Source organism: Felis catus, chromosome A3, assembly GCF_018350175.1.
Source record: "Felis catus isolate Fca126 chromosome A3, F.catus_Fca126_mat1.0, whole genome shotgun sequence".
Taxonomy (NCBI): domain Eukaryota; kingdom Metazoa; phylum Chordata; class Mammalia; order Carnivora; family Felidae; genus Felis; species Felis catus.
The window spans coordinates 104,589,608-104,610,275 of NC_058370.1; the positions used below are offsets into that span (position 1 = coordinate 104,589,608).

A 20,668-nucleotide genomic window follows, 5' to 3' on the forward strand; every position below is an offset into this window, starting at 1 on the left:
CGGGGCTTGGGTTGGCTGCGGGTGGGGGCGCAACCGAGAAGGCGGCGGGTCGCTCCGGCGCAGTGAGTTGGTGCTGTGGGCCGTTCGCAGCAAGAAGTGCGAGGTACACATGAGCGCGAAAAGGGTCTACGTGAAGGTCCAAGGCTGATGTCTCCAGGAGGCTTAGAACTAATAGGTGAATAAGACCAGGAGTATAAAGTGTTCATACCCAACTTCAGTAAAGCTTGGAAGTTGGTTAGATTTATTTAAGCACTTCTGTTACCTTGGACTTCACACGCATTTGTGTGCTCTGATTCTAACGTTTGGTCACACACTCGTAACCTAGACCTATGCTACGGGTTTTCACGAGCCCCACTCGTGGCTTCATACCATCTGGGCCTGCCCGCATTACCCAAGTATGCAGACGGGGAGAAGACACGGACTTCTTGTAAGAAGCTAGTATTCCTGCTCAGGCCGACCTCTGATTTTCAAATTTAGTATAAAAATTTTCAAGCACAGGAAAACAAAAATAGTGACAAGTTAGAGTTCAAAAACTAAGACTGACACGGTTGCTTCACCTGTTCTTTCTCCCTCATTATTAACAATCAAGTCCTGTGCCTTTTTTGAATATCCTGGTTCCTGGGCTATGTGAATTTCTTGATCTGAAGATACTGGGGATGTATCTTTTATTGGTGTTAGGACTGGTATTGAGACTTAATATTTGTAGACTTTGTGCAGCTTGCTTGGCTGCATAGTCCGTTATTTCCTTTAGATTCTATAGACCCTCCCTTTTGATGCCTCCCAGATGAATTACAGCCACCTCTTTAGGTTCATGCACAGCCTCTAAGACAGCTATTATTTCAGGTCCATATTTAATAGGAGAGTTATGATTTGATAACAGCCCTCTCTCTCTCTCTCTCTCTCTCTCTCTCTCTGTCTCTCTCTGTCTCTCTCTGTCTCTCTCTCTGTCTCCAGATTGCCCCATGCGTTTGAGGCTCTTTGCCAATTGTAAAGCACGAGTGAGCGCTATTAACTCTGCTTTTTGGGCAGATGTATTTACTGGGAGTGCTTTGGCCTCAACAGTCTGAGTCTGACTGTTGTGTCCCCAGCTTTTTATATCCCCCTTTTCATGAAACTACTGCGGTCAGTAAATCATCATCTGCATCATCAATAGGAGAATGTTTTAAGTCTGATCAGGTAGAATAAACAAGATCAATAACCTCTGAACAGCTATGCTTTATAGAAGTATGATGGTCAGGTCCAGGCATAAGAGTAACTGGGATTACAGTCTGATGGGTCTTACGGACCACTTCAGGTGTGTCTAAAAGCATAGCCTGGCGTTTAGTAAGAACCCCCCGCCCCCATCATCCATTGGTGGCCTTTAGTTTCTAAAACACTTCGGACCTGATGTGAAATCATTACTATCAGGAACTGTCCCACAGTAAGTTTTGAGGCTCCTTCCACCAGGAGGGCTGTTGTATGCTTGGCTAAAGCCTCTGTTTGCAATTTCACATCAATAGAGGTAGTTCCTAGGACAAATATGGCTAAGGGATAAAACCATCAAGAAGCGCTCTTTGAGGTCTAGCCCTAACAATATCTTAATTACAAGGAATCACTGACAAGTGAGGCAAGACTTGTCTAGGAGTAGACAAGACATTAGAAAAGATTTAGAATAGACAAGTAGAGCCCCAAGTGCATCATCCAATCTAATAGCATAAGGAAAGTGGGGTTACCCATTATCTCCACAAGTCCATAATTAACCCCATGGAGTGGGATACACTCTGGCTTTTAAGGAACAATTTTGTCATCCCAGCCACACAGAATTGGTCAAGGTGATAGTTGAGTTATACAATTGTTGAGGAATCCATCCTATTTTCCAGCTGTTTAAATAATCATATGCCCAGGGCGCCTCAGTCATGGTTAGGCATCTGACTTCAGCTCAGGTCATGATCTCATGGTTTGTGGGTTATAGCCCCATGTCAGACTCTGTGCTGACGCTCAGAGCCTGGAGCTGTGCTGATAGCTCAGAACCTGGAACCTGCTTCGGGTTCTGTGTCTCCTTCTCTCTCTGCCCTTCCCCCACTCACACTCTCTCTGCCTCTCTCAAAAATAAGTAAACATTCAAAATATTTTTTAAAAATCATGTGCCCATGGGGTCCTTCTTTATCCCTACAGAATAACAAGAAGATTGTTGATATATGAGCTATGATGGCAATTTCTCTGAAGTTTACCTCAAGCTGTCTAGCTTAGGCAAACAACAAACATTCAAAAATCAACTAGAACTTAACATCCACCAAGATGGGTTATTGAAACATATTTTTTCTCTCTAAAATCACCCATATTTCCAGAGATAGCCAAATCAAGACTAATTCATTTGAAAAACAAGACCAATTTTAACAAATTTAGCCGGATTATTTATATAAGCTCAGTAAGAATAGCAATTGACCATCCAGATCTTTTAAAATCTGCTTTGCTGGAACTTTTCATAATGAATCTAATATTAGTAGCCTCTGTAGGCCAGAAGCCACGCCACATACTTGCCATCAGATAAGCCTGCAATACCTGTAGATTTGGGCAAATTCCTCTTCGTGAAGACCGCCCCCCCCCCCCCCCCGGAACATCCTGAGGTTCCTGCACCTGCCACAAAGTGGCTTTCTTTACTCACCTGATAAAGTTGCTAGGCACTCTATAATATGTAATGCTGGCCTCTATAAGGCCAACATTTCCAAGGGGCTTTATGGCTCCATATTTCGTAAAGTCAGCCTTAGTTCCTTAAAGCTGTCTGGTCATGTCTGAGTCTGTGATGAGGTTTTAGAGTGATGGGGGTCTGGAGCCAACAGACCTCTCCTTATTCCTGTCCTTATACAAAGTTGTCTGTCTTGGGCATGGGACAGCCACCTAAGTCACTAGCATGGTTGCCAATCTTAAGACTCGTGTGTGAGGTTTCCTCCTCATTGGTCTGATGTGATTCCCTTCACATCTCTGGTCTAGCCTCTTCTGGCTGTGAGACCTCTGCTTGGAGCCCACCAAAACCCATCCCCAATTGAATTAAAACCCAACTGGGGACTGTTTCCTAGGGAAATTGGCTATAAAAGACTTCCTGTGTTGGGAAGCCACTTAGACCGTGATGGATTTCTATCTTGAGGGTTTTCTGTCAATGTCCTCTACTAACTACTTAAATTACCAAATTGGATAAATTCCTCTTGTAAATCTTTTCTAATGTTTTCCATGGGTTTAAAATGGGATGTTTGTCACAGCATGGCATGATATTTCAGTCCATTCACCGGCACCCATTTGTAGGATACAGTAGGGAAGCAGGGGGAAGCTAGCATCCCTCCTACAGGGCCTTTATGGTAGGACAGTGATCAACAGCAATTTCATTTGAGGGAGACCTCTAGTCACTTTGACACCTGCCCTAGCAGGCATTTTTGGAAGTAGAATTTTAATTTTATACTAGTGTATTTTTAAAATCCATTCATTTCAGGGGCACCCGGGTGGCTTAGTCAATTGATGGAGCATCTGACTCTTGATTTCAGCTCAGGTCATGATCCCAGGGTCGTGAGATCAAGCCTAGCATCAGGCTCTTCAATGAGCATGGAGCCTCCTCAAGATTCTCTCTCTGTCTCCCTCCACCCCCTCCCCCACTTACATGTTCACTTGCTCTCTCAAAAAATAAAAAAAATAAATAAAATCCATTCATTTCAACCTTAGTCTGTCTTGACCACACATAAAATTCCTTTCCAAAGATTTCCTTCACAAACCTTCTACAACTTTACTTTGCATTTAGATTTTGTCCCAAGCCATTTCTCTCCAAACAACTAGTCTCGTTATGGACAAAATTACTTTCTTTTAATTCAACAAAAATGTATTTCCATTCCTTATATCTTTCTTACACATCTGCTTTCCTACATACAGAGTTGCTTCCTTTGTTTTCATCAGTCTTAATTACACGTAACAGAATTTTGAACTCTTAGAAACCTTAGTCTCCAGTGAAAACTAAGTAGTAACAAATTGTGAACTGTTATACCAGAATTCTTTAGACGGCAAATTTATGAATCAATTAAGCATAAAGTGTATTACCAACAGACTCAAATATCCTTAGTTTTTCTGCAGTAAGAAGCCAAAAGCAGAAACCTGTGTTCAGTTGTCAGTGCTTTAGCACTTTCTCCTATTTGGAAAAGACCTAGAAATCCAATGAAAAAGAGGACATCAAGTTTCTGGGTCTTACTACCATTCTGACCAAGGTACTAATTTCCAGCCAAAAGACAGGCTTTCTCCTCCTCATAGAGTAGCCACAGGCTAGAGGATTGCAGCCTGAGAAATTGACATAAAAGTATGCCAATAAAACCATACTCCTTGAAAAGCCCCTGAAGTTAAAGGAAGAGAAGAGAAAGTACTCACCAAGTTTGCACCACGGTTCAAAGTCCAGATGAGAGGACTTGGGCCCCACATTGGGAACCAAAATGATGTGGAAATGTAGAGGTTCTGAGCGAAAGGTCAAGAAAGAATTGAGACATCTTTGGTGCATAAAGGTAATTTTATTAAAGCACAGGGACAGGATCAATGGGCAGAAAGAGCTACGTCGGGGTCATGAGGAATGGCTGATTATATACTTTCAATTATATATTAGAGATAGCATAAATCTCTAAGGAATCTCTAAGGAAGGATGTTCAATGAACTTAATTCAATCTATCATCCAAGCAAAACTTTAAAGTTAACAATTATCCATGAAAACTTTGAAATAGAATTAGCCATCATTGTTTTTTGAGAGAGATTGAGAGAGCACGTGCACAAGAGTGGGGGGTAGAGAATCCCAAGCAGGTTCCATGCTCAGCATGGAGCCCAAAGCAGGGCTCAATCCCATAACCCTGGGATCATGACCTGAGCCCAAATCAAGAGTTGGACACTTAACTGACCACCCAGGTGCCCCAACCGTCATTTTAAGTCATCTTTTTGTTAACAAATTGCAACAGAGATAACACAAGCTTATTAAACCTTCAGTAATCCTTGGTAGAATAAAAGTTTCAATTACTTTGAATATTGAATTATGTTCCACTCGGGTCCACTTAAGATTTGTTCCCCATTGTCAGTTTTTTGGGTTTGTTTTGTTTTGTTTTGTTTTGTTTGGTTGTTGTTTGTTTTACTTGGGGCACCAGGGGGGATATCTAAAGTGGGCAATGATAAGTCTGAGGGGTGCTCTTTGCTCCTGGACAGCGATGGGAGGAGGAGGAGCCATTGGTGCTGGAGGCCAGAGGATGCTCTAGGAACCAGCTATGTAGGCCACACCCAAGGTGGTGCAGAAACGGGAGGAGTGGGAGAAGAAGTGATGTGCTGCCAGAAGGCAGAGAAAGAGAGTTCCCGGCTCTAAACCTCATCAGCTCAGACAGATGAGCAGATACCATATTTTTGTGGTTGCCTTTTTTCCACCAAAGTGGAAATATGCAGTCCACGTTGGGCTGGAGAATACAAGGTACTTTCCCAAAACAAAAGGAGTTTCAGCAGCTGCCTAGGAATATTCCTTAAAGTCCCCATCCCAAGGCAGACTAATCACAGTTGGCTCTAATTATCGCCATGGAGCTGGGAAATGAATGAGAAGAAGCCCCCACATCTATTAGGAGGGAACAGTGAGAGGGTTACCATCCCCTTAATTAGGAATGGCCTCTGTTTCCTCCAGCAACCTGGGTTTAGAAGGAGGCCTATTTAGAACATTTTCCAATATGTCAGGAGCGAGTTTATTGGCCTGGCTGAGTGGCCAGACACATTCTGCAGGAGGTCTTTAGGTCTGGGTCCTGATTTAGAGCCATGAAGGCCTGGACGTAGTGTACCTCCATCCATTTGCCCTATTTCCTGCAGGAGAGATCTGATAGGTCATACTGAGATCATGCAGTGTTACAGGAGATGAGTCATTTCTTTTTCTTCTTCCAGAGAGATTGAGAGAGGGGATGAGAGAGAACCCCAAGCAGGATCCCCACTGCCAGCGCAGAGCCCGATGTGGGGCTTGAACTCATGAATTGTGAGATCATGATTTGAGCTGAAACCAAGAGTGGGATGCATAACCACCTGAGCCACCCAGGCACCATAGGATGAGTCCTTTCTTAAATTTTGCAATCCAAATTGTTCCCAGTGGGTTAAAAGGCATTCCAAGGGGGGGGCGCCTGGGTGGCTCAGTCGGTGAAGCGGCCGACTTCAGCTCAGGTCATGATCTCACGGTCTGTGAGTTTGAGCCCCGCATCAGGCTCTGTGCTGACAGCTCAGAGCCTGGAGCCTGTTTCAGATTCTGTGTCTCCCTCTCTCTGACCCTCCCCTGTTCATGCTCTGTCTCTCTCTGTCTCAAAAATAAATAAACGTTAAAAAAAAAAAAAGGCATTCCAGGGGACAGTCCTTGGGAATTGAAGAAGAGAGAAGGTCCATTACTAAAACTCCGCACAATCCCAGTGCAGCTCTTTCTGCCCACAGGTCCTGTCCCCATGCTTTGTAAAACCACCTTTTTGCAGTGAAAACATCTCAAAAATTCTTTCTTGACTGTTTGCTCCCAGACCCCAAATAATATCACAGACACTGTGGAAAACAGTATTGAGGTTCCTCAAACGAATTAAAAATAGGGGCACCTGGGTGGCTCAGTCAGTGAAACGTGGGATCAAGCCCCAAGTCGAGCTCTACACGACTCTACACGACTGCAGCTCTACACGACTGCAGACCCTGCTTGGGATTCTCTGTCTCCCTCTCTCTCTGCCCTTCCCCCCACTCGCTCTCCCTTGCTCTCTGTCTCAAACTAAATAAATAAACTTAAAAAAAAATAGAACTACCCTATAATCAGTAATCACGCTACTGGGTATTTACCGCCCCCCCCCCCCCGCCCGCCGCAAAAAAAAACACCACTAATTAAAAGGGATACATGCATTATTTACTGCAGCATTATTTACAATAGCCAAACTATGAAAGCAGCCCAAGAGCCCATTAATAGATGAATGGATAAAGAAGATGCAGGGTGTGTGTGTGTGTGTGTGTGTGTGTGTGTGTGCGCGCGCGCAATGTATTTTTCAGCCACAAAAAAAGAATGAAACCTTGCCATTTGCAAAAACATAGACGGAGCTAGAGAATATAATACTAAGAGAAAGAAGTCAGAGAAAGACAAATACCACATGAACTCACTCATGTAGAATTTAAGAAACAAAAACAAATGAGCAAAGGGGGAAAAAAAGAGAAACCAAAAAACAGACTCGTATCTGTAGAGAACAAACTGGTGGTTACTAGAGGGGGAGATGGGGGAATGGGGGAAATAGGTGATGGGGATTAAAGAGTACACTTATGAAGGGAGAAAAAAAGAATTGAAGCATTTTCACGTTTTCACATCCACTTGAATGTGTGTGCTTGTGTCAGAAAGAACTTGGCTGGTCTTTGTCCCTGCTTCCTGGGAGGTAACCCCTCAATCCTTGGAATTTTCTGATGTGTCTTTGTTATTCATAGTGGGTCTTGAGACCACACCTGATAGTTTATGCTAATGAGGGGACTCTTAGTTACCCCTAGTTTATGCTAATTAGATGATTCGGGGTGAGGGCTGACCAAGTCAGAAAGACCAACCTTGTGGTTGGAATTGGAATTTTGAGCCATGTGATATCAGCCCGACCTCCAAGGAGGGAAGGGGCACTGAAGCTTGAGTTCAACTGTGTGGTCAACCAACCATGACAACATAATGAAACGCCAGTGAAGACTCTGGACAACGAAGGTCAGGCGAGCTTCCCTGCTTGGCAGTACTCTGCATAGTTACACATATGCCCGCAGGTGATGTGTTCCTGGGGAAGAAGAAAGCCTCACATTCGAGATGCTCCCAGACCTCAATCTATGTGCCTCTTCCTTAGGGTGCTTTTGATTTGTATCTTTTTGCTATAAAAAGTCATCATAATATAGCCCTTTCCACAGTCCTGAGATTTGCTCTAGAGAATTATCAAGCCTGAAAAGTGTGGCAACTCCCAAATTTGTAGCCAGCTGGTCAGAAGAGTAGCCTAGGGACCCCCAAATTTATGGCTGAAGTGGAACAGTCTTGTGGAGTACTGTGTCTTTAACCTGTGAAGTTTGGCCTGATTCTGGGTAGTTGGTGTGTTAAGTCATTGTAGTGCTACAAAATAGCAATGAGTTTTTATGTACACACATACCAACCCACCTCCAAAAGATGGAACAATGCCCATCTATACTTGAATTGAAAAATAATTGGGGCGCCTGGGTGGCGCAGTCGGTTAAGCGTCCGACTTCAGCCAGGTCACGATCTCGCGGTCCGGGAGTTCGAGCCCCGCGTCAGGCTCTGGGCTGATGGCTCAGAGCCTGGAGCCTGTTTCCGATTCTGTGTCTCCCTCTCTCTCTGCCCCTCCCCCGTTCATGCTCTGTCTCTCTCTGTCCCAAAAATAAATAAACGTTGAAAAAAAAAATTAAAAAAAAAAAAAGAAAAATAATTACAGGAAGCAACATTGTATTTTTCAAAGAAAATATTTAACTGGTAGTTTCCTAGGAGTTTTTCATCTAGTACAAAAGTGTGAAGTCAGGGGCACCTGGCTGACTCAGAAGAGCACGCGACTCTTAATCACAGGGTCGTGAGTTCAAGCCCCACATTCGGTGTAGAGATCACTTAAAATAAATAAATAAATATTTTTAATGTGGTATATCTGAACAGTAAAATACTTTTTAAAAGTCAGAAGCAGTGAGAAAAAGTGGGTAATACAAGTTTTTCAAATTAACACATGGTTAGTAATGACCTACTGTCTGCTCATTTGAGAGGAAGTATGAGAAATTACCTGAAGCAGCTGATAATCTGGTTCAGGAGACAAGAAAGTGGAAACTGATAAACAACCAGTAATTTAAATAGATCAAAACAGTAGTAAGAACTATCCCAAGACAAGATACTTTTTGTTTTTAAAAACCTTAAGCAAACACAAATGCTTTTACAATTGCAAATCAGTAAGCTATGCCTTCACATCAATGTTCAAGAGAATTCTTCCCTGAGGAGGGGGGTGTTTGAACAGGGTTATGACTGATTATCAGGCTTCAGATAAGTGAAGGGGGCATCCCAGCCTGGTGGAACAGGCAGGGGAGTGTGGAGGCATGTCTGAGGTATGACAAGCTAACTAGTTTGTCTGTACTAGAGGTCCTGTCAGGAGCAGCAGGAGGTTAAGGCAGAGCAAAGAGGACATTTAATGCCAAACTGAGTGAAGATAGATCCTCACTCAGTTTGGCATTAAATGTCCTCTTCACAAAGGTTTTCAGATGAGGCAATGGGTGCACACTGATAATGGTTAATATGGCAAAGATACACAGGAGGGACAGACGTTAAGCAAGACCAGCTATAAAGTCGCAGGTATCCAGGTATATAAAGGGACTTAGGTTGGGGTTAGAGAAGGGCATTGGGAGAACCGATAGAGCAAACTAAGCTATTACTAATATAATAAATTTGCTCTTTCTTCCCTGTGCAACCTGGCTCTCTGGGAAGCAGTTTCCATGATTTCTAGGTTCCTAGACTGGCATTCTGATCTCAGCTGTCCAGATGCCTCCTGTTCATCCTATCTGCCTGCACCCCTCTGTCTTAGCCAGCCTGTTGGACCCCTAGTCCTGCCTGTCTGCATGGACCCACTTTGAACTGATCCCCTGATGTCTGGGCTCAGCTTCCTAATCTGGACTTAAAATGGTTAAAGGACTGTTTTTAGTTTAAGCTAATCTTTTAGTCAAGACTATTCTGGTCTATGCCAGCTCCTGCTTTTGGTTTTTCCATACAAATTTCAGAGGCAACATGATATGAACTTGAGACTCAGTAAGCTTAGGGGTAACTATTTCAGAAAATAAACACACACAGACACACCGAAGTAACAGACAAGACAGGAAAAGTAGTTTAGCAATAGTTGGTGTATTTGTATATTTGAGATTTTTAAAAAACAATTTTTATTGAGGTGTATTTTACATACCATAAATTTCACCCATATTCTGTGCACAATTCAATGATTTTTAGTAAATTTACCAAATTGTTCAACCGTCACCATAATCCAGTTTTAGGACATTTGCATCACTCCAATAAGATTCCTTGTAACATTTGCATTCACTCCCAATTACCTCTCCCAGCACCAGGAAATCAGGAATGTACTTTGCCTCTGAAGACTTGCCATTTCTGGACATTTCCTATAAAAGGAACTATACAATACATGGTATCTGGCATCTGGCTACTTTCACTCGGAATAATGTTTTTGAAGTTTTGATCTTTTTATACAATGCCCATATTTAATGATTTTAATGTTTAAAAATTTTTTATTTTATTTTGAAAATCCCAAATCTAGTAGCATAATGATCTAACAAAAATTGCTTTTTGCTCAAACTTTAAAAATACCACTCCAGGGGCGCCTGGGTGGTGCAGTCGGTTAAGTGTCCAACTTCAGCCAGGTCATGATCTCGCGGTCCGTGAGTTCGAGCCCCGCGTCAGGCTCTGGGCTGATGGCTCGGAGCCTGGAGCCTGTTTCCGATTCTGTGTCTCCCTCTCTCTCTGCCCTTCCCCCGTTCATGCTCTGTCTCTCTCTGTCCCAAAAATAAATAAAAAACGTTGAAAAAAAAATTTAAAAAATACCACTCCATTGCCTCTTAGAGAAAGGTAATGTGTAATGAGTGCACGGGAGTTTGTACAGGAAGATCTTCAGTCTCTCCATCTCAAAACCACAGCTGTGAACCAGAAGGAACGAGGCCCAGCCCAGGGCATGGCACTTCCAGAAGATCAGTTTCCTTAGCTCTAAACTATGGTTGGGCTAAGTCACTGGTGGCTCTCCACCTCGCTCAGCCACCATTCTCTTCGCCCACATGGTAACACCTCCCTCCGCTCACCGAATGGGGAGGCAAAGCACATTGCAGTTATAAAGAGCCCCTACCAGGTAGAAAATCACCAGACGAGGTGATTTCTCAGATTCCTTTCAGCTCTTGTTTTATGAATCTCAAGTCTGAAAGGAATTTTCCCCACATCCATTAAGTTCCCAGGTTTCTCTAGGAGTGAAGCCTTAATGTATGCTGAGGCCTGAACTATACTAGTGGGTTTTCCTAGTTTCACCAAGTTCAAAGAGTCACTCTAGTACACATTCCCTGATGTGCAAAATGGGTGGAAAATCTGTCAAAGGCTTTCCCACATGCATTGCATTCCCAGGATTTCTAACTAGTAGGGTGAGTTCACTGATGTTTATAAAGGAAAGAGGTTTGGCTAAAGGCACTCCCACATTCACCATTTCCATAGTGTTTTTCTCAAGAATGATTCTCTGATTCTTTTGAAGAGATGAGCTCTGATAGACCTTCCCACATTTACTGCTTTCAGGGGGCTTCCCTTTTATATGTGTTCTTGGTGCTTAGTAAAGGAAGAAGTATTACAGATGGCTTTTACCACACTTGTAGTTGCTCTCCCGTATGAGTTATCTGATATTTATTTACTTACTGGTTGATTGATTGATTGATTGATTGAACAATATGTGACTGAAAGCTGTGCCATATTCATTGCATGAATAAGGCTTCTGGCCAGTAGAAACTGTCTGACGTTGAATAATGGGTATCCTCTGACGAAAGCCTTTCCAAATCCATCACACATACTTGGTTTCTCACTAGGATGGATTCTCTGCTGTTTGATAGTGTGATTCAAAGCTCAGCTTCTCTCTTAACATTGACAGAGCGTCTCTTTAGCGTGTACTGTCTGATGTTAAATAAGATGTCTTCCAACCAAGTCGTCGCACATACGTTACACTTATAGGAGCTCTCGCCAATGTGTGTCATGTGAATCGTGTGTGTACTCCAGCTGAAAGCCTTCCTACGTTCACTGAATTCATACAGCCTTTTTTCCAGCATGACTTTTCTGATGTTTAATAAGGGATGCGGTATGAGCGAAGGCTCTCCCACATTCATTACATTTGTAGGGTTTCTCTCCAGTATGAAATCTATAATGTTGAGTGAGAGATGAACTCTGGCTGAAGGCTCTCCCACATTTATTACATTTGTAAGGTTTCTCTCCAGTATGAAATCTATAATGTACAATGAGAGATGAACTCTGGCTGAAGGTTCTCCCACATTCCCTGCATTCATAGGGCTTTTCTCCAGTATGAGTTCTCTGATGTTTAATAAGGGATGAAGTATGACCAAAGGCTCTTCCACATTCATTACATTTGTAAGGTTTCTCTCCAGTATGAAATCTATAATGTAGAACAAGAGATGAACTCTGGCTGAAGGCTCTCCCACACTCGCTGCATTCATAGGGCTTTTCTCCAGTATGAGTTCTCTGATGTTTAATAAGGGATGAAATATGACCAAAAGCTCTCCCACATTCACTGCATTCATAGGGCTTTTCTCCAGTGTGACATCTCTGATGGCGCCTAAGTTCTGACTGGAAATGGAAAGACTTCCCACATTCGTTACATTTACAAGGCTTCTTCCCTGGATGGGTTCTCCGGGAGTTACTTCTTCCTGAAGTCTGTCTGAATTCTGTGTCCGATTTATAAGATCCTTCTCCTATGGGAACATTGTGTTGGTTAAAAAGGACTGATCTTAAGTCTAAACTTCTCCCAAAATCACTCCATTCACGATCTATCCTAAGGGTGGTAGTAGATTTGTGAGTGACTGACATTTCTTTCGGATGTCTCTCCAGTTTTTTTGGATGTATCTCTAACTGGTCATCACAACCACAAATTGCTTTCAGTTTGCAGAAGGAGAGTTCATCTCTGATGTGTTTTTCTACTGATGCTATGGGGAATAATTCCTCTTTGGAAATATCCTGATTTAGTCTTGATTCCTTGGCTTTAGGCCTTTTCTCCCAGTCTGGGTGGGGGAAAAAAGAGACATGCTTGTATTAACTGTTCCATGGGCGAAGAGGAAGTAAAATCCTATAATGGATGTAAGATCATGAAGCTTTAAAATAATATCTGAGGCAGACAGCCTCTCCTTTGCTGTCGCCTTTCCTTTGCTGTCCTGCCCACTGCTTCCTTGCAGTGTATTCAATAAACTTCTATCTCTTTGCCTCAGGTGAATTCTTTCACCTCAAAATAATGATAATAATAATAATAATAATAATATCATCTGAGACGTGTACAGTTTCTTTCAAGAATGGTATATGTCTGAGGTTTTGGAGTTACCAAGAATAAGTGATAAGCAAGTGAATACAGATTAGGAAAACCTGAAAAAATAGTGTTTGGATTCCAGTACACAAGGTAAGTCCAAAGATCGTAAAGATGAGAAGAGGGTAGGAAGATGCCCTCACAAGGTCCCCTCAGCACTTCAGTTTATATTACTATATATAATTGTGACAGGAAGATTAATTCTCCCTCAAAGTCATCCATGCCCTAATCCCAAGAACTTGTAAATATGTGCCTGACATGGCACAAGAAGAAAAAAATGCCTTACATGGCTAAAGGGACTTTGTGGATGTGATTAAGGGCCCAAACCTTTAGATGGGGAGATTATCCTGGATTATTCAGACAGGACCAATGTAATCACCCACATCCTTCAAATCAGAGAGCATTTCATGGCTGGGTCAGAGAGATGTGGTGTGAGAAGGACTCAGCCCACCATTTCTGTCTTTGATGGTGGAGAAAGGGCACCAAGAGCCAAGGAATGTAGCAGTCTCTAGAAGCTGTTACCATTCCTCAGTTTATAGCCAGCAAGAAAACAAGGATCTCGGTTTCACAACTGCAAGAAACTGGTTCTGCTAACAACTCAAATAACCAGAAACCAGATTCTACCCTAGCCACTCCAGAAAGGAACACCTCTGCTGACATCTTGTGTGAGACCCATGCCAGACTTCTGACCTATGAACTACTAAATAATAAGTCTAAAGTCTAAACTAATAAGTTTAAAGTCTTTAAGTTTGTGGTAATTTGTTTCAGCAACAATAGAAAATGAATACAATAATAATAAAGTGTCTGAAAAGGTAAATGACTAGTGACGCCAGTGCTCCCAAAGGCTAGATTCTGAGTCAGTGGGTCTTGTGTGACCCCTGGGGTTCTGGATGTTTCAACAAGTTCCCTGAGAGATTCTGAAGCACAGCCATATTTGTAGAGCACTGTAAATGGACAGATATTTATCTTGAGACCAGATCCAGATGTCAGACCCTTGCTCCCAATCAGAAAAAGAACAAGAAAGGAGCACCTGGGTGGCTCAGTCGGTTAACCATCCAACTCTTGATTTTGGCTCAGGTCATGATCTCATGGTTCATGAGATTGAGCCCCACATTGGGATCTGTGCTGTTGGTGGGGAGCCTGCTTGGGATTCTCTCTTTCCCTCTCTCTCTCTGTCCCTCCCCAACTTGCACACGCACATGCACATGCCCTCTCTCTCTCTCTCTCTCTCTCTCTCTCTCTCAAAATAAATAAACTTTAAAAAAAAAAAAGATTAAGAAAAGACTAATATAGGAGAGATCAGCAACTTCCCTCTCTGTCCTCTATTCTAGGCTCCTATGAGTCCCAACCTGTGCCTTGGGATTTGAGGACTTCTTTTCTGAGCTTTACCTCTGACCCAGGGCTGTGATTCTGCCTCAGAGATGAACATTGGCATAGACTGTCACCTTTCTCCAGTGTGCTTGGGCTACACATGGCAAGAAGAAGAGCTCTGAGTCCAGAATTCTGCTCCAAGAGGTGAGGCCTATCAGGTACTCTCAAGTCACCTAGGAATACATGGTCTCAAAGAGATGACATCAACAGATGGCAAGGAGTAGTCTTTGTTTCTGGAACCACCTCTGTTGAAGCTCAGTGTCCTCACCTTGATCTTCTTGACATCATCCATCTGCCCTTGCCTGTAACCCTTTAGTTTCTAGGCCACTCAACTGTTCTGTTTGGTCTCTTAGTAACTCCCTTAACCCTGCTGATATAAGACAGTCTGGCCATTTACAACTGTTGACCCTTAGAGTCCATCCAACATTGATCATGTGACATCTAGCGATACTGAGTGGCACTAAGAATTCAGAAGGGGTGGGCAGAGATGGGTACCAAAAGCAGCTTAAGTGCTAGAGAAGAAAATGAACATCTCTTCTTCTGACACTAGAGATAATTACAAAAGCCTAATAGTATTCAAAATACTGTTGGGGTGCCTGGTGGCTCAGTCGGTTAAGTGTCAAACTTCAGCTCAGGTCGTGATCTCACAGCTCATGAGTTCAAACCCTGTGTCGGGCTCTGTGCTGACGGCTCAGAGCCTGGAGCCTGCTTCAGATTCTGTGTCTCCCTCTCTCTCTGCCCCTCCCCCACTTGCACTCTGTCTCTCAAAAATAAATAAACATTAAAAAATTTTTTCAAAATACTGTAGTGGGTGGAGGGCTTCTGACAAGTAGCCTCACCTCTCAGAGGATGGTCCCCTAACCAAGGTTTCAGGACAACTTCCTACCCAGGGCTGATCCTTATTACGTGTGATGCTGCTTAGGTCTCACTCACTCACCTGTTGAGATTTCTCCCTCTACCACACAGGGCTCTTCCCCTTCCTCCAACTGGCAGATCACATATGGTTTAGATACTGGAAGCCCTGATGGTAGAGAAAGAAAAGGATCATGACTGGGTATGTTAGAGGCCAAGGCTTTAGCCCTAGGTCTTTCTGGGGGAGAAATAGGTGTGGAAAGCCTACAAATAGGCATTGTAAAATATTAGGAGCAGAATCATGAAACTTCTTATTATGGTTTCATAGCAAGCAAGACTTTTCCTACAAATGAAGAATGAGGACTCCAGAGAAAATGTAAATGTCTGATTCCAGAACCCCAGGGCAAAACTCAGCCAACAGGCCTAGAAACCCCAAGCTTTTAAACAACAATGAAATAAAGATGGCAGGCCTGATGGGCAGGCTTTAGGCTTTGGAGGAGCTGAGCTCACCCAGAGAGGCCAAGTTCTTGAAGTTCTCCAGCATCACTTCCCTGTACAGGTCCTTCTGAGCAGGATCCAGCTGCCCCCATTCCCACTGGGTGAATTCCACAGCCACATCCTTGAATGTCATCAGATCCTGAAACACAGAAGACACTGCTGTATCCTTAGGGAGCACACTAACAGCCCCAGGAAGAAGAGAGGATGGGCGTCTGAGTAGAACCTTAGGATGTAGAAGGGATTCCACGAGTTCCTAGCTATCCCAATGCCCCGTTTGGGATTTTGTCATCTCAAAAATATTTTAAGCTGCTTCAGGAAACGTATCTTCCTTACTACTTGGAAGTAGTAAGTGCCCACTCTTGTCAATACTTTAGTCACACTGCTTAGAAGTATAATCAGGGTCAGAAAGAGGATCTCTTTTGCATTGTTGGTGGGAATGCAAGCTGGTGCAGCCACTCTGGAAAACAGTATGAAGGTTCCTCAAAAAACTAAAAATACAACTACCCTACAACCCAGCAATTGCACTGCTAGGCATTTATCCAAGGGATACAGGTGTGCTGTTTCAAAGGGGCACATGCACCCTCATGTTTATAGCAGCACTATCAACAATAGCCAAAGTATGGAAAGAGCCCAAATGTCCATCGATGGGTGAATGGATAAAGAGGTGGTATATATATACAATAGAGTATCACTCGGCAATCAGAAAGAATGAAATCTTGCCATTTGCAACTACGTGGATGGAACTGGAGGGTATTATGCTAAGTGAAATTAGTCAGTCAGAGAAAGACAAATATCATATGACTTCACTCCTATGAGGACTTTAAGAGACAAAACAGATGAACATAAGGGAAGGGAAGCAAAAATAATATAAAAACAGGGAGGGGGACAAAACAGAAGAGACTCATAAATATGAAGAACAAACAGAGGGTTACTGGAGGGGCTGTGGGAGGGGGGATGGGCTAAATGGGGAAGGGCACTAAGGAATCTACTCCTGAAATCATTGTTGCACCATATGCTAACTAATTTGGATGTAAATTTAAAAAAAATAAAAAATAAAACAAGTTAAAAAAAATATATAATCAGGGTCTCAAGAGAATCAGCCCTACAGAGACATTCTGCTTAGGAAGGGAGACAAATGTAATCCATTTCCTTCATTTTCTACAAGTTCTACTCTCAACTTAGTTGCACTTAATTAGAATCAACTAGAAATAACAGGCTATACGCTTTGCATTCTCAAACACACTAGTATCAATAGTCTTCTATTTTTGAAACTTGTGACCTATGATTTTAATGACAATTTTCACTAAATCCAAATCAAATAATTTGGGATTTATAATAATTTACCCCCACCCCACCCCAGCACACAGTTCAGTGATAGTGTACCAAGTAGCCTTATAATGAATCGTTAAGTCTTTTATGAGTTTGATTACCATGAATCCTCTCCCCCAAAGCCTAATCACTTTTCTATTCCTATTCATTCAATTCCTGAATGTCCAAAATTGACACACCCTGGATCCCAGGTCTCCACAAGGGACAAACACTCGGTGGGTCCCAACCAGAAGTATCCTGTCACCCTCTAAACAGCAACGAGATAACCTCCCATTTGACTTACACTGTATGGTAATTCACATACCGTGAACTAAAATGCAGATAAATGTAGCATAAACTCCTATACTTTTCCCAAAATATGTTTAGAAATCCCATTTAGACATTGATTCCATAGAATAAGTCAAAGTAAAAATTTTACATTAACATAAGTCAGTCCAAAATAATCAGATATGGAAAACTCACTTCTAATAACCCCTTTTGATAGATTGTATTATTTATTCAAAATACTCACTGGCTCTCCCTGTAGGATTGAATTTCCTGTTCCACTGACCTAAGTGTTGTCAAATAATCTGCTTTTCACAAACAGAATGTGAAACATGTAATACAGGCAAAAAATAAACCTTTGATGATAGAAGTCTTTGAAGTTTTGCTGTTCTTAATATAGCATAACTAGCCTAAACTGACTCATTAAAAACAAAACAAAACAAAAAAAAAAAAACCTAGTACTTAAAGCAAGGTTCTGCCATCACAAAAAGCCTAAAATACGTGACTTTGGCTTAGAGCCAGAAGTAAAGAAAGTTATTGATGCTATGGCAACCCATGTAATTTGGTGGTGAACTGTGTGCTAAAACAGTTGTCTGCAATAACTGGAAAGACGAACAATGTAAGAATGAATTTGTGGTGCTGTGAGAAGAGGCCGGAACATCAGTAGTGTGAGGTGGTTGTTATTGGCAGAAGTTGACAAAATATCTCAAGAAAAAGAAATGAGCTCAAGAGTTGGCTAGTTTGCAAAATAAAAATGGAAGGCAAAAGAAAGGATCCGGAAATTGTAAACTTACAGAGTTGGAGATTTAACCAATTCTGGTTCCCAGTTGGTCAAAGACAATATAGATAAGGCTTTTACATGACAAAGGATGGTTAACAACCTAATGGAAGGACCAAAGATGGCTCCCAGTAAATCCTTTCAGGGCAGCTGAAGTGCTTAGTGACTAAAGGAATGGCTTTCTCAAGAAAAACCCCAAGAGTTCCACAAAAAAGAACTGTGGGTAAAATTGCTGACACATGGAAGTGACAGAAAACAACTACATAAAAAGCTGATGACCTTTTCAAGAGTTACACCGAATGTTCATGACTTGAAAAAATCCTTGGGCCATCAATTTATTCAAGGAGGATGAAAAAGTTGCTTAGCCCTCAAGTGAGTTTATTCTCCAATATCATTTCATAGGTGACCAAGGAGGGTACTGCAGAAGGAACTTGGGGGCAGAGCCAAGAGCTAAGGAGAGCACTGGCCTGAGGAGCTCCATCCAGGTAGCAGAAGCAGGGCATAACCAGAAGACTCCCCGGTCCCAAGGTCAGCGTTTCTCACCAAGTCTGCCCAGAGGAATTTCATAGCTGCTGCAGACCTGAGATTGCTGGGCTCCTCCCATGCTTCCCCTTCCCGGACTCCTAATTGTGGTTATCTTGTGGTTATCCTTCTGCATTATTCCACTGTATTGGATATACGGATTCAGGCAATTTGTCCTTTTACATCATAGGTTCAGAGGTCTCCAGATCCGGAGGAAAAACATCCAGACCTGATGTTGAGGCCATCACACCATCCAAGACTTTGATCTTAATGCTCTTGGTAGGTAACTAAATAGAGGTTTTAGGTTATCTCTCTTAGGGAGAGATTGTGTGTGGAGGGAGGGAAGTGAATATTTGTAAGAAAACAGACAGTGGCAGACTAATTATTTGTTCAAAGTATTCACGGCCCCTCCCCTGACGCCCCACATTATGGAAGGCCTATTTTTACTTCCCACCTCACTGACATTAGGCTTGGCCACATGACTTGCTTCGGCCAATGAGTTGTGGGCAGAAGCCAGAAGAACCATCTCCTGGTTCTGACACTGTACTTTTCCCTGCCACATAACAACATCCCAGAGCAGACTTGATCTTTCAGCATGAATCCCAGAGCAAAGAGGGTGTGGAGGAGTCAGAGCTGGCCCACTAGTGATACGTAACATAAAGAAGAAATACACCTTTGTTACTATGAGCCATTGAGATCAACAGGCCATCGTTCCTACGACACTCCTAGATTAAGCTCTCTGATATACCTCTGAATGGTGTACATTAAGGCCAAAGAGGTTGAAACTCGATTTATTATCCTACTAGTTATCTGTGAGAATCCTCTATTGGTGGGGGTTTCCCCCACTGGCTAGAAAATTAAATACAAATGTCTATCATTAGGCTACAATACACGAAACTACCATCTTGGCTGCTAGGAAATGAGGCAGCCTGGCATCCACAGCCTTCCACTTGATTTTCTCCACATCCAGCCTACTACAGCCAAACCTGAATCCAATTCTGGAGTCGGTCACCATTACCCCGTTTACCCCCTCACAACCGAAGCTGACTAGGAATTACCATTTACCAGAAGACTCCAGCAACGATATGAGGTAACTGCGTTATTGAGTGGTTAAGATCTTAGAGCCAGACAACCTGGATCTGAAACTAGGCTGCCTTCCTTATGTGCTGAAACTAGGCTGCCTTCCTTATGTGCTAGAGAACCACGAACAAGTGACTTTATCTCTCTTGCTTTTCTCAGTTACCCCTCTGTGCCTCAGTTGCCATTCTTCAAAATAAGAATGTTTGAAAGATGAGTTAGTGTAAGGAAATTGTGTAGAACGGCTCCTGATACATATTTGGTTCTCAGTACATAATGGCCATTACTATTTTCACCATGATCATTAACATGATGTAAAAAAAATTTTTTTTAATGTTTATTTATTTTTGAGAGAGAGAGACAAAGCGTGAGCAGGGGAGGAGCAGAGAAGAAGACGCAGAATCCGAAACAGGCTCCAGGCTCTGAGCTGTCAGCACAGAGCCCGACGTGGGGCTCGAACTCACAAACCATGAGACCATGACCTGAGCTGAAGTTGGACACTTGACCGTCTGAGCCACCCAGGCGCCCCACCATTATCATCAACATGATTACCATCCTCATTTCACAACTGCAAACCCAATGCATAGAGAATTTAGGTGAGTGTTCCAGCCAGGAGGTAAGTTAAGTCTATCTTCTCACTAATCCAGGAAGATAACATCTGAACAGGCACATAGCCTCAAATGGCCTCCCCACCTGTCCATACCCTCAGAATGTCCTTGCCCCCTTTTCTCCATGAGCCTTCCCGAACCTCGCCAGGCTCACTGTTCTTTTACTACACCCTGATGGAAAGGCCTATCTGTGCCACGTCCATCTGTCATCAAACCATGCACAACCTTACTGTGACTGGGGCTGCGTCCTGGGTACCAGAGTCTCCCCCCCCCGCCCCTTTCTG

At 42.8% G+C, this 20,668-nt stretch overlaps 2 protein-coding genes and 1 long non-coding RNA gene across 21 annotated transcripts in view; 2 read left to right on the plus strand and 1 right to left on the minus strand.

Annotated features, from left to right (window-relative positions):
- LOC109498264 lies at nt 1–20,186 on the plus strand. 8 transcript variants are annotated; one of them, XR_006595778.1, is made up of 5 exons: nt 9–175; nt 14,417–14,600; nt 18,580–18,662; nt 18,890–18,982; nt 19,670–20,081. It is a non-coding gene; the product is annotated as an uncharacterized LOC109498264 (long non-coding RNA). The 8 variants fall into 8 exon arrangements; XR_002741232.2 differs by having other exon boundaries at nt 11–175; nt 18,890–20,081; XR_006595776.1 differs by lacking the exon at nt 18,580–18,662 and adding an exon at nt 20,129–20,186 and having other exon boundaries at nt 13–175; nt 18,890–19,789.
- Nucleotides 10,756–20,668, minus strand: part of ZNF514 (zinc finger protein 514) — a 12,943-nt gene continuing 3,030 nt past the window's right edge. For 11 of the 12 annotated variants that reach the window (XM_045054610.1, XM_045054609.1, XM_045054608.1 and 8 more), the window contains 3 exons: nt 15,819–15,945; nt 15,394–15,477; nt 10,756–12,789 (listed from right to left, as the gene is read on the minus strand). In XM_045054610.1, the coding sequence (XP_044910545.1) occupies nt 11,804–12,789; nt 15,394–15,477; nt 15,819–15,945 (1,197 nt within the window). In that variant the 3' untranslated portion in view covers nt 10,756–11,803. The remainder of the gene's footprint in view (nt 12,790–15,393; nt 15,478–15,818; nt 15,946–20,668) is intronic. The other variant, XM_045054614.1, reaches the window with a different exon arrangement.
- Nucleotides 20,187–20,668, plus strand: part of ZNF2 (zinc finger protein 2) — a 25,919-nt gene continuing 25,437 nt past the window's right edge. Inside the window, exon 1 of the mRNA XM_023251907.2 lies at nt 20,187–20,372. The gene's annotated coding sequence lies outside the window, so the exon portion shown is untranslated. The remainder of the gene's footprint in view (nt 20,373–20,668) is intronic.